The following is a 12,864-nucleotide window of genomic DNA, read 5'->3' on the forward strand; positions in this document are numbered from 1 at the left end:
TACCATGTTCATGTACAGAGACATGTACTGTGAATGTTGAAGTCAGCAGGACTCAGTGGCATCTGGTCCTGAAAAAAAAAAAAAAAAAGTGCACATACTGATATCAAGAAAAAGGCCTGCACGATTTTGGGAATACATTTGAGATTTTTCTGGTTAAAATTGCTTTTTAAAATTCACAGAATACACACACACACTCACACAAATGTTTCCAACAATATATTATATAATGAACACCAGGTTTGTTGTGCCTTGTAGGTATAGGCTATGCGCAGTGTTGCATAAAATAATAACAATATAGCAGCCTATATACATTTTCAAAAAGATTTCAGTAACAACTAAGCTAGTGAAAAATATATTGATTATCATGTTACTTCAAATGTTTCCATCCGTTATGATGATATGAAATGAGATAATAGTAAAAACATGAAGCCGTTTGGAGCGTTTTGCTTTTCCAAAATATGATGCATTCAAACGCGATCGCGATCAAAAATATGATACATTCAAACGCGATCGCGCTCAAATATAAAACATTATGGTTAGGCCTACCATATACATATCTACGTTTGAGCAGATATCCACAAACACAGTAACAGTAAACACGGGTCTAAATATTATAATATTCACCATATATCTAGCAACAGTTCAACTGCAATGTGAAATTTATGCAACAATAACAAACTAATATGTAAGAATTTCTTACCTTATCTTTATTGTCTTGAAATCGCGTTCTTCTTCTGGGGTAAAGCCAATGTAAAATCACGTCTTTCAAACTCGGCGAAAAGCAGAGACTGATGAAGTGTTTTGTTTTTGAGGTAATGAGCGCGTTCGCGTTCCATGTGGAGATTTGCATGTGAATATCTTTTGCGCGAGTAGGCATGGTCAAATTAAAAGTAATTAGGAAGCGTTTGAGAAGCTGGACATCTTGTTGGTTTTATACAAATTACTTAAACATAGAATATTTGTTTTCAGTTTGAATCCGATCATTTAAAAGTACACACTTAAATGTTTATAAAGGTATATGGCTCATAAATGTGTGACAAGTATTCGCTGAGTTTTGTTTCAGTTTATAGACGTGCTCAAGAAAAAAAAGTTCACCGCGACGGAGAGGCAGAACGCACACCCTGTTTATTTTCTTTATTTTTCAAAAGCACAATGTTTTGATTTGATTGTAAGTGGACACATACAAAAGTAGAAATATCACAGATTCTTTTTTTATATTTATTTTTTCTGTATGACCATAAATGACGGAGTAATTTAAGTTTAAAGTGCTACAATGTAAAAAAAATCCAGCAAAACGCGGGGGCGCGTTTGCCGACCTCAGAGGGTTAACCCTCTGGGGACCAAGCTGTTTTTGGGGTCCTTGAGATGTTCTGACATGCCTTGACATTTGTGCTTTTTTCAGTTATTTATAAACATGTTAATGGCAAAGGTGTAAATTCACTCTATATAGCACAAACAGGGCTACCATAATATGTGAGCAACGTGTATGTAGATGTTTGTATTTTTAAGAGAATAATGTTTATGCGTGGTTATTGGAAAAAATTTAAATGAAAGTTGCTGAATTAAGACCACAAAACACATATTAAATATGTGTCCACAAGACTTTTGACTTATGGATGTTGTCCCTTTGAGTTCTAGCTTCAAAATTAATGGTGTAAAACAGGTTTTGCTTGGAAAGCCAATATGCGAGGGGGAGGAGTAGTTTACACCTTAGATTACCATGTCCCACCCACTCTGCATAATGACTGCATAATTAGCCATTCATTCAGGTGTGACACTGACTGAGCCACAATGCAAGGACAAAAGATGTATTTAGAAGAAGACTTATATTGACCATTTAAGATTTCGCTTACATCTATCTTGTAAATATGTTTTGCTATTTTATTAAAAATGTTACAATTACAACAATAATTACAATTTCAACAATATTTCAAGTGTACTCTTTCTTTGTAAAAAAGAAAAAGAAAAAAGATTATAGGCACATTTTATCATATGTATTCATTAGTTTGAATATAGCAAATATATATATATATATATATATATATATATATATACTATATATATATATAAATATATATAATATATATAAATAATATAGTTATATATATATATATATATAGTTTTATATATATATATATATATATAACGTTAGATATGAGCAGAAATTGCTAAACAAAAGCTTATTTGATGTGGCAGTATATTCAACAGTAGCCTAAAAACTGTACCCAAATCTAGTCAACAAGTGACTGACGGTAACGTTGTTTTTATGAAATATTAGGGCATATAAATGCTAATTTGCAGTTTAATACGTTGCTTATACAAATACATTTTATTTCAACATATTCCAGTCGATTTTTACTCATCTCAGTAGGCTATAGCAAAGCAGTTTATTCTTTCACACACACAGACGCGCGATTCATATTTAGGCTAAACAGTCTTTACAAATATGTACCCTTCATTCATCTCACAGAAAGGCGAGTCATATTATAGAAATGCGATTCATCTTTTTGCGGTTTGCATAGGCAAACGTTATTCCATAACGTTATTCCACATCAACACTTGAGAAAAGAAAACAGCCTACCTCACTCCTCAGCGGGATCTGCTCCTCATATCAGGAGATATTGCTCCTCATATCAGTACTGTTCTGAAGAATCTTTTCTCCATAAGGTAGGCTTATTATGCTTCACTCGCGACGCGCTTTGTTTACAGCTGATGTGGGGGCGTTTCACAGACTGAAATGGTTCTCAGAATTTGCATTTGAATAGCACGCGCTCTCCGGGGAGTGGTCACATTACTTTTGAATGGCTCGGAATGAGCTCGACTGGAGTCGCTCTCTTTTTATACAGATTACAGAAGCTTAGAATATTTGTTTTTTATATAAATTACTTCATTTAAAAGATGCGATCTCAAGCTTTATGCCCTTGGGTCTGTTTGCCTGTTTGACTGAATTTTCGCGGAGTTATAGATAATTTTCGAACGCGTTTCAAATGGGAGTTTACTGACAGAGAGAAGGCAGAAATCGCATCGTGTTAATTTTTCTTTATTTGTCAAAAAGCAAAACACTTTATTTTTATTGTGAGTATACAGAAAAAAAATAGAAACTGAACAGGATCGATTGATGTATTACACGAAAATGAAAGATCAAAATTAACAGAGCATTTAGTGTTTATTTTCATTGCTAAAAAAAGAAAACGAGCAAAACGCGCAGGCGCGTTTTTGGTCCCCAGAGGGTTAAGCTTGTCGGCTTTGAATTCTGGTTTGCGATCTGGTCACCCGATTATCAGCGAATTTAACAATATTCCATTAGTTATTCCATATAGAAAGCTTGAATTGTCTACTTTTAAACTAAACAATTCAAAACGAAAAGAAACAGACTAGCCTACTCTCTGCTTATGTAATCCGTATGCAGTGTGCATTTCTCTCTATATAGGCTCGTTACCACCGCAGTGGTAAAAAACTCCCACCGTCACAGCCCTATAACCCGAAAGTAAAACAGATAATTTTATAATGAAATATTGCAATACTTTGCGCTACTGTATCGATATAATTGCGTGCGCAAAATATCACGATACTGAACAGAATAGTTTTTTTTTTTCACCACTATTCACTTATTTAAAACGACGTGACTGGCTAATGGTTTCTGTGCACAGTGTGCAGATGCGACTAATCCATAATCAAATTCATTATTTTCATTTTCTATTATTATCAATTTTATCAATTAGTTATTGCAGCCCTGCTTAAAATGAATGAAATCGCAGACAGGAAAAATAATTTCTTTGTGTTTTCTCAGAATCTGAAATGAAATGCATTAATTGTACAGAAAATACAAGATGGACAAGATTGTGTAGATTTAGATTTTAATTTGTTATTTTTCATCTTAAATCTCAGCAGAATTTATAGAGATGATCAGACTGGAGACCAGGATTCTCCTCAACCAGTGAATGATGACCTACAGAGAGTCAAACACAGACACAAAATCAGCATGAAGAACAAGTATGAGAGATTATTTGAGGGACTGAAACTCCAAGAGAATGAAACCCTCCTGAACAGGATCTACACACAGCTCTACATTATAGAGGGAGAGAGAGGAGTGAATAAACAACATGAGGTTTTACAGATGGAGAAAACAGCCAGAACACAACACTCACAAGACACTCCAATCTACTGCAATGACATCTTTAAAGCCTCTCCTGAACCAGGACGCCAGGAGAAAGAGCAGATCAAGACTGTTCTTACTAAAGGCATCGCTGGAATCGGGAAAACCGTCTCTGTGCAGAAGTTCATTCTGGACTGGGCAGAGGGAAAAGACAATCAGGATGTAGATTTCATGTTTGTGCTTCCATTTCGAGAGCTGAACTTGATCCGAGATCATCAGTACAGTCTTCACAGACTTCTGCTGCACTTTCATCCTGAACTTCAAGATCTGGACTCAAAGATTTATGAGGAGTGTAAAGTTGTGTTCATCTTTGATGGTCTGGATGAAAGCAGAATCACACTGATGTTTTCAGACACTCAGGAAGTTTCTGATGTGACTGAGACTTCATCAGTGGGTGTGTTGATGTCAAAGCTCATGAAAGGAGATCTGCTTCCCTCGGCTCTCATCTGGATCACCTCCAGACCAGCAGCAGCCAATCAGATCCCCTCCAAATACATCCACCGTCTGACAGAGATTCAGGGATTCAATGAGCCTCAGAAGGAGGAATATTTCAGAAAGAGAATCAGTGACGAGCATCAAGCCAGCAGAATCATCTCACACATCGGAAGAGCAAGAAGCCTCCACATCATGTGCCACATACCCGTCTTCTGCTGGATCTCCTCCACTGTGCTTCAGAAGCTCCTGGAAGAAGATCTGAGTGCAGAAATCCCTCAAACTCTGACTGAAATGTACATCCACTTCCTGCTGATTCAGATCAACATGAGGAATCAGAAGTATGAAGAGAGAGATCCAGAGAAACTCCTGCAGTCCAACAGAGAAGTGATTGTGAAACTTGCTGAAGTGGCTTTCCATCAGCTGATGAAGGGCAATGTGATGTTCTATGAGGAGGACCTGATTGAGAGCGGCATAGACGTCACTGACGCCTCAGTGCATTCTGGGATTTGCACTGAGATCTTTAAGGAGGAATCTGTGATTCATCAGAGGAAAGTCTACAGCTTCATTCATCTGAGCGTTCAGGAGTTTCTTGCTGCTTTCTATGCGTTTTACTGCTATTTAATGAAGAACAAGGAACCACTGCAGCTTCTGGATGAATTCAGATCTGATGAAGTCTCTCTGTATGATCTACTAACATCAGCAGTAGATGAAGCCCTCAGGAGTGAGAATGGACGGCTGGATCTGTTCCTGCGGTTCCTGCTGGGCGTCTCACTGGAGTCCAATCAGAGAATCTTACAGGATCTACTGACACACACAGAGAACAGCTCAGAGAGCATCAGGAGAATCACACAGTACATTAAAGAGAAGATCAAAGATGATGATGATGATGATGATGATGATGATTTTGAGGTGTATCTCTCAGCTGATCAATCCATCAATCTGTTCCTCTGTCTGCTGGAAGTGAAAGATCAGACTCTGTCCAGAGAGATTCAGGAGTTTGTGAAATCAGACAAACACTCAGAGGAGAAACTCTCTCCGTCTCAATGCTCAACAATCTCCTACATGCTTCAGATCTCAGAGGAGGCGCTGGATGAGCTGAACACCATAAAATACAACACATCAGCTGAGGGGAGAAGAAGACTGGTACCAGCTGTGATCAACTGCAGAAAAGCTCTGTGAGTGTTTAATCATTATAGCTAAATAATCCTTTTTAATAATGCATCTTACAACTTTACAGGGGTCATGACATGAAGTTTTTACATTGTTTTAATATGTTCCCTGAGGTTCACTTATACTAGGGGAGCCAAACTCATTTCCCTAGAGCACAGGTTTTCAAACCATGGGTCGCCAGGATGATTTAAGGAAAATGGAGTTACGTTTAAAATAAAATAAAAATAATAATTTGTTTTCATAAAGTCATAGTCTAAAGGCCTGTATAAAAAGAATAAATATGCTAAATATATTTGACTTAAATAATTAACTGATTAACAAAAGAAAAGAAAAAACTGTGACAGTATAAAGCCACAGTGTTCTGTTTTGAGTGTACACAAATAAAATTAAATACTTAGCAGTTTCGAATAGAGATGCGCCGATCCGATACTATCGGTATCCAAATCCGATATTGTGTGTATACTATTCTGTGTTATTTTTAAGCCTCACAAAAGCCACAAAAAAACATTATAAAGAACCATCAACCCTTTTTGAAGAGTAATTTGATTGTTTAGTTTTCATTGCGTTCATTAGACTTCATGGGGAGGCACGGTTTATGAGCTATACTAGGACCAGTATAAGAGATTTGATGCGTAGTTCCGGTATTATATGAATGCAATAGTTTATTTAGCCTTTTCTTTTAACAGTTAAAATTTTTCAGTTACTGTGCGCGTGAACAGAGACTCTGGGGTTATGACCTATACTGGGACCAGCCACCGGGTGGTGATCGAGACTCTGGGTTTATGAGCTATACTGGGACCAGCCACCGGGGGGCGATCGAGACTCTGGGTTTATGAGTTATACTGCGACCAACCACCGGGGGGCGATCGAGACTCTGGGTTTATGAGTTATACTGCGACCAACCACCGGGGGGCGATCGAGACTCTGGGTTTATGAGTTATACTGCGACCAACCACCGGGGGGCGATCGAGACTCTGTGTTTATGAGCTATACTGGGATCAGCCACTGGAGGCAATCGAGACTCTGGGTTTATGACCTATACTGGGACCAGCCACCGGGGGGCGATCGAGACTCTGGGTTTGACCTATACTGGGACCAGCCACCGGGGGGCGATCGAGATTCTGGGTTTATGACCAATACTGGGACCAGCCACCGGGGGGCGATCGAGACTCTGGGTTTGACCTATACTGGGACCAGCCACCGGGGGGCGATCGAGACTCTGGGTTTGACCTATACTGGGACCAGCCACCGGGGGGCGATCGAGACTCTGGGTTTATGACCTATACTGGGACCAGCCACCGGGGGGCGATCGAGATTCTGGGTTTATCAAGTCAAGTCATCTTCATTTATATAGCGCTTTTAACAATGTAGATTGTTTCAAAGCAGCTTTACAGAGATAATCGTATAATTTAAGGTAACAGAGATTGTTTTGGCTTTATAGTGGTTCTTTAATAAAGTTATTTTCCAGCTAAAGTTAGTTTTGATTGATTCGCTTCCGTCGCAACGATCATTTGTTATTAAATTAGGGGCCGCTAAGACGACACCTTTCTCTCTTCACAGACTTTAAACGCGAACCTGTGAGAAACGCTGATGGTGTTCACATGCGCATTAAGAATTGGTTCTATAGTTATGTGCGTTTGAATATGTGCGCAGGTTTGTAATTCCCTACAAACCAAGCCTAAACATGGAAACCGAGGACAAAACTGGCTGGGTCCCAGTTAGATAGCCCAGGTCAAACCCATTTGGGCCCCACATGGCTGTGCTGGCTGGGAAAGTACTGGTCTTTCCTTATAAATTTTGATACAGAATTTTATTTTATTTTGTCACTTCGGGGTAGTTACGCGAAACGAATTTTCCCGACAACACTTTATCTGTAGAGTGGTAAAGGGATCCTCCATAGGGAGAGACTAGTTGGCACTTTAGCACTGCGTTGTCATCGGGTCCAGGCGAAGCTCCTTTGTCAGATCTGGATACGGCCTGGATCTGGCAGGCTGCGGGCAAACCTCGGGATAAACAATGACGCTAAAATTAGCGTAGATGCCATTCTTCTTATGATGTAACGAGTACAGGATTTATGGGAAGTGTTCCCGGTTCCGGCTGACCTAATCTATGCAGCCTAACATTGAATTATAGAAGCCTATAATGTATTATGTGAATGCTAAGTCAAATAGATGTGTCTTTAATCTAGCTTTGAACTGACAGAGTGTGTCTGCTTCCCAGACAATGTTAGGAAGACTGTTCCAAAGTTTTGGTGCTAAATACAATATAATTAATTTTGAGATCGCAATAGACGTGAAGGACTATAATGCGTTAAGAGCTCGCTCAAGTACTGCAGAGCTATACCATTTAGTGCTTTGTAAGTAATCAGCAATATTTTAAAATGTATGCGATGTTTAATAGGCAGCCAGTGCAGTGTTGACAGAACCGGGCTAATATGGTCATGCTTCCTGGTTCTGGTAAGAACTCGAGCTGCTGCGTTTTGAACTAGCTGTAGTTTGTTTATTAAGCGTGCAGGGCAACCACCCAGTACTATTAGATACATCTATACTGATGCTGTCTAACTCAGTCACTGACTGTAGTGCATGACTGAAGCTTTCAGCCAGGAGAAGATGTCGTCAGGTGGCGTCCAACTTTCACGGGGTGTTTCAACCCTGAACCACAACACCCTGCAGTGGGTGGGTGGGCAGTGGTGGCCAGTCACTGCCCACCTCCTCCTGGCCCCCAGCTCAACTCCTCCCTCCTACTCCAGAGCCAGCAAGATGCTCTTTCTGCTGCCTCACCCAACCTACGGACAGCTGCCTTCCTCTCCCTTCCTGCTATACCCAGAGCTGTGAGTGTCTTCCACACAGACTGCACCTGGAAACCCCTACACCCGACCTCAACCGGGAATAGCCAGGTCTGCCACCCTTTGGCCCTGCACTGCTCAACGAGGTCCTGATACTTAGTGGCTTTCCACTCATAGGCCTCCTCGCACCCGTCTTCCCACGGGACCGTCAGTTCAATCAAGATTATCTTCCTTGCCTCCTCAGACCATAAGACCACGTCCGGCCTCAGCGGTGTTTGCACAACCTGGGGGAAGACTAGTTTCCTTCCCAGGTCCACCCTCATCTCCCAGAATTGTGCTGCTTGCAAGAGGCTCTTTTTTGTCTTCTTAGGGGCTGGTGGTTTCTCCCCTTCTCTGATGAACTGAATGGACGTCACCGGCCTTATACTGGTCTGGCGCTTTTTCTGCTGCTCCAAGATGTCCGCCACTGCACTAAGAACCATGTCATGGCGCCACCTGTATCTTCCTTGGCTCAGAGCTGTTTTGCATCCTGCCAGTATGTGCGCCATTGTTCCCCTCCCTCCACATAGCCTACACAATGGGTCCTCCCTCATTCCCCATCTGTGGAGGTTTGTTGGTGATGGAAGGGTGTCGTACACTGAACGGAGTAGGAAGGAGATGCGAAAGGGCTCCAGTCTCCAGATCTCAGGCCACGTGACCTTCCGCTTCGGCAGGTCCCACTTTGTCCAGGCACCTTGTGCTCCAAGTTGGACGGCCCTAGACCTGCGCCTTTCTTCCTCCAGGTGTCGGACCTCAGCTTGAATCATGTCCCTCCTCTGCCTTGAGTCTGCTTTTCCCCACTGCTGGAAGTGGGTGGATCCGAATCCTTGCCTCCCTACGCATGGGTTCCCGATGATGTCCTTCAGCTTCAATGCGCTTTCAGCTTGACACTGATGTGTCAGCCGCCCATTTGCGTCCTGATCTCGTAGTGACGCCTGCTCTTCTGACTTTTTCATCAGTGGAGTCTTGGTACATCATCACAACCCGGCACTTTGCCACCTTGAACTCTTCCACCACTGATGATAGGGGTAGTTGTACCTGACCAGACCTGGTATATAGCCCTACTGACGTGAAGCTTGGTGGGATTCCGAGCCACTTGCGAAGGTGTTTGTTCACTCGCCTCTCGACTCCTTCCACTGCTGTTATAGGTACTTCATAGATTGTCAGTAGCCACATGAGTCGTGGTAGCAGACCGTGCTGGAAGAGCCAGGCCTTGAACTTTCCTGGCAGTCCTGACCCCTCGATCTTACTCAGCCATGCTTCTGCCTGTTTCTCTGTCCTGGAAACGTTGCATCTGTCGGTCAGGGATGCGTCGTACCATTTCCCTAGGCACTTAATTGGGTTTTCCTCAATTGATGGTATCGTCTCCCCCTGTAACTGGAACTTGCTGGTCACTTTCCCACTTCTGATCACCATACTTCTTGATTTCCTTGGTTTGAACTTCATCCGAGCCCATGTTGCCACGTCATCAAGAGCCTTCAGGATCCATCTTGCTTGAACATGGGTTGAAGTTGTTATGGTAAGGTCATCCATAAAGCCTCTTATTGGAGGTTGGCGGGTGCCAGACTCCATTGATGGCCCTCTGGATTCCTTTCCTGCAGCTGTTATGAGCAGGTTCATTCCCATGACAAACAGGATGGGGGAGATGGTGCAGCCTGTCACGATTCCCTTTTCAAGGTCCTGCCACTGGGTTGTGAAGTGGGCAGTTTTGAACCGTAGTTTGAATCCTCCGAAGTAGCTGGTAATTATACCCCTGGTGTGGTGGGGGATATGGTAGTGTTCCATAGCTGTGTTGATAAGGCCATGCGGGATTGAACCGTATGCGTTAGCCAAGTCGAGCCAGACAACCGTTAGGTTTCCTTTGCTCTCCTTGGCCTCCCGGATCAGCTGGTTGAGGATGCCCGTATGTTCCAAGCACCCCTGGAGAAACCTGGAATGCCGCCTTTCTGGACTGATCAGTAGATCATTACAATAATCTAGCCTTGAGGTCATGAACGCATTAACTAATTGTTCCGCATTTGTCAATGAGAGCATATGGCGTAATTTAGATATATTTTTAAGATGAAAAAATGCGGTTTTACAGATACTAGACACGTGACTTTCAAATGAAAGATTGGTATCAAAGAGCACACCCAGGTTCCTAACCGACGACGAAGACTTAACAGAGCAGCCATCAAGTGTTAGACAGTATTCTAGGTTATTACGTGTGGGAGTTTTTTGTCCAATAATTAGAATCTCTGTTTTTTCAGAATTTAGAAGTAGGAAATTACGAGTCATCCAATTTTTTATATCAGTTATGCATTCCGTTAATTTTGTGAATTGGTAAGTTTCGTTAGGTTTTGAAGAAATATACAGCTGAGTATCGTCAGCATAACAGTGAAAGCTAATTCCATGTTTCCTAATGATATCTCCTGTGGTACGCCATACTGAACTTGTGATCGATAAGACATCTCTTCATTTACTGCTACAAACTGATAACGGTCAGATAAGTATGATTTAAACCAGGGGTTTTCAAATTGGGTGAATGTGAGCCTCCCCTTAGAGTAGGTAAGGACAGCCGAGCCCCCCCTTACCCAAAATCCCCAAAAAAGTCCGCCTGCCCTAACCCACACACGCCTCTGAAGTAAATGCCATCTTTTGTGTGTTCCAGGCAATGATGAGTTTGATAAAAATGTAAATATTATTTTATTTCTACAACTTTCTTAAAAGTGCATTCATAAACGATTCTTTGCAACAGCAAATCATTTCCAACTTCATGCAGGCCTAATTGAGGCTACTTTATAATCACTGAACATCAGTAGGCCTAACCACAAGTCAACTAAACATGCTTAACATGTGCAATAGGTGCCAAAGCTACCGCTGACGACACCTGACGGCTGAAATCGGCACGGTGTGTCTGGGCTTTAAGCGCACATTTGAAGGAGATGCACATCATCTCGAACAAAATCAGCAGTGGTGGAAAGAGTACTGAAAAAACATATTCAGGTAAAAGTAGGCTACCATTACATGTCAAAATAATGTAGTATGAGTAGAGTAAAAAGTACTTGTCCAAAAAACTACTTGAGTAAGAGTAAAAAAGAAGCTTATTTAAAAGTACTCATGAGTAGTGAGTAGTGAGTACTGAGCTGCAGATTCTACCCCCTGATAATAAACACTGTGCACTACAATTTATATATTAAATAAGAATCACTAATATTATCAGATTACCTCACCTAATGCACTGAAAAAGGCTAAGATAGTAGGCTAACACTAATTACACTGTAATTCCATGCCATTAACCCTCTGAGGTCGGCAAACGCGCCCCCGCGTTTTGCTGGACTTTTTTTACATTGTAGCACTTTAAACTTAAATTACTCCGTCATTTATGGTCATACAGAAAAAATAAATATAAAAAAAGAATCTGTGATATTTGTACTTTTGTATGTGTCCACTTACAATCAAATCAAAACATTGTGCTTTTGAAAAATAAAGAAAATAAACAGGGTGTGCGTTCTGCCTCTCCGTCGCGGTGAACTTTTTTTTCTTGAGCACATCTATAAACTGAAACAAAACTCAGCGAATACTTGTCACACATTTATGAGCCATATACCTTTATAAACATTTAAGTGTGTACTTTTAAATGATCGGATTCAAACTGAAAACAAATATTTTCTGTTTAAGTAATTTGTATAAAACCAACAAGATGTCCAGCTTCTCAAACGCTTGCTCATTACAGTTAATTTGGCCACGCCTACTCGCGCAAAAGATATTCACATGCAAATCTCCACATGGAACGCGAACGCACTCATTACCTCAAAAACAAAACACTTCATCAGTCTCTGCTTTTCGTCGAGTTTGAAAGACGTGAGTTTACATTGGCTTTACCCCAGAAGAAGAATGCGATTTCAAGACAAGAAAGATAAGGTAAGAAATTCTTACATATTAGTTTGTTATTGTTGCATAAATTTCACATTGCAGTTGAACTGTTGCTAGATATATGGTGAATATTATAATATTTAGACCCGTGTTTACTGTTACTGTGTTTGTGGATATCTGCTCAAACGTAGATATGTATATGGTAGGCCTAACCATAATGTTTTATATTTGAGCGCGATCGCGTTTGAATGTATCATATTTTTGATCGCGATCGCGTTTGAATGCATCATATTTTGGAAAAGCAAAACGCTCCAAACGGCTTCATGTTTTACTATTATCTCATTTCATATCATCATAACGAATGGAAACATTTGAAGTAACATGATAATCAATATATTTTTCTCTAGCTTAGTTGTTACTGAAA

General features: G+C 40.9%; 1 protein-coding gene across 1 annotated transcript in view; it reads left to right on the top strand.

Annotated features, from left to right (window-relative positions):
- The window catches only part of LOC311286233 (NACHT, LRR and PYD domains-containing protein 1 homolog), a 118,805-nt gene that overhangs the window by 21,109 nt on the left and 84,832 nt on the right, over positions 1-12,864 (top strand). Inside the window, exon 3 of the mRNA XM_084402350.1 lies at positions 3,889-5,766. Within this exon, the coding sequence (XP_084258476.1) occupies positions 3,889-5,766 (1,878 nt within the window). The remainder of the gene's footprint in view (positions 1-3,888; positions 5,767-12,864) is intronic.

This window comes from Rutilus rutilus (assembly GCF_951802725.1).
Source record: "Rutilus rutilus genome assembly, chromosome: 2".
In the NCBI taxonomy this organism is placed as follows: domain Eukaryota; kingdom Metazoa; phylum Chordata; class Actinopteri; order Cypriniformes; family Leuciscidae; genus Rutilus; species Rutilus rutilus.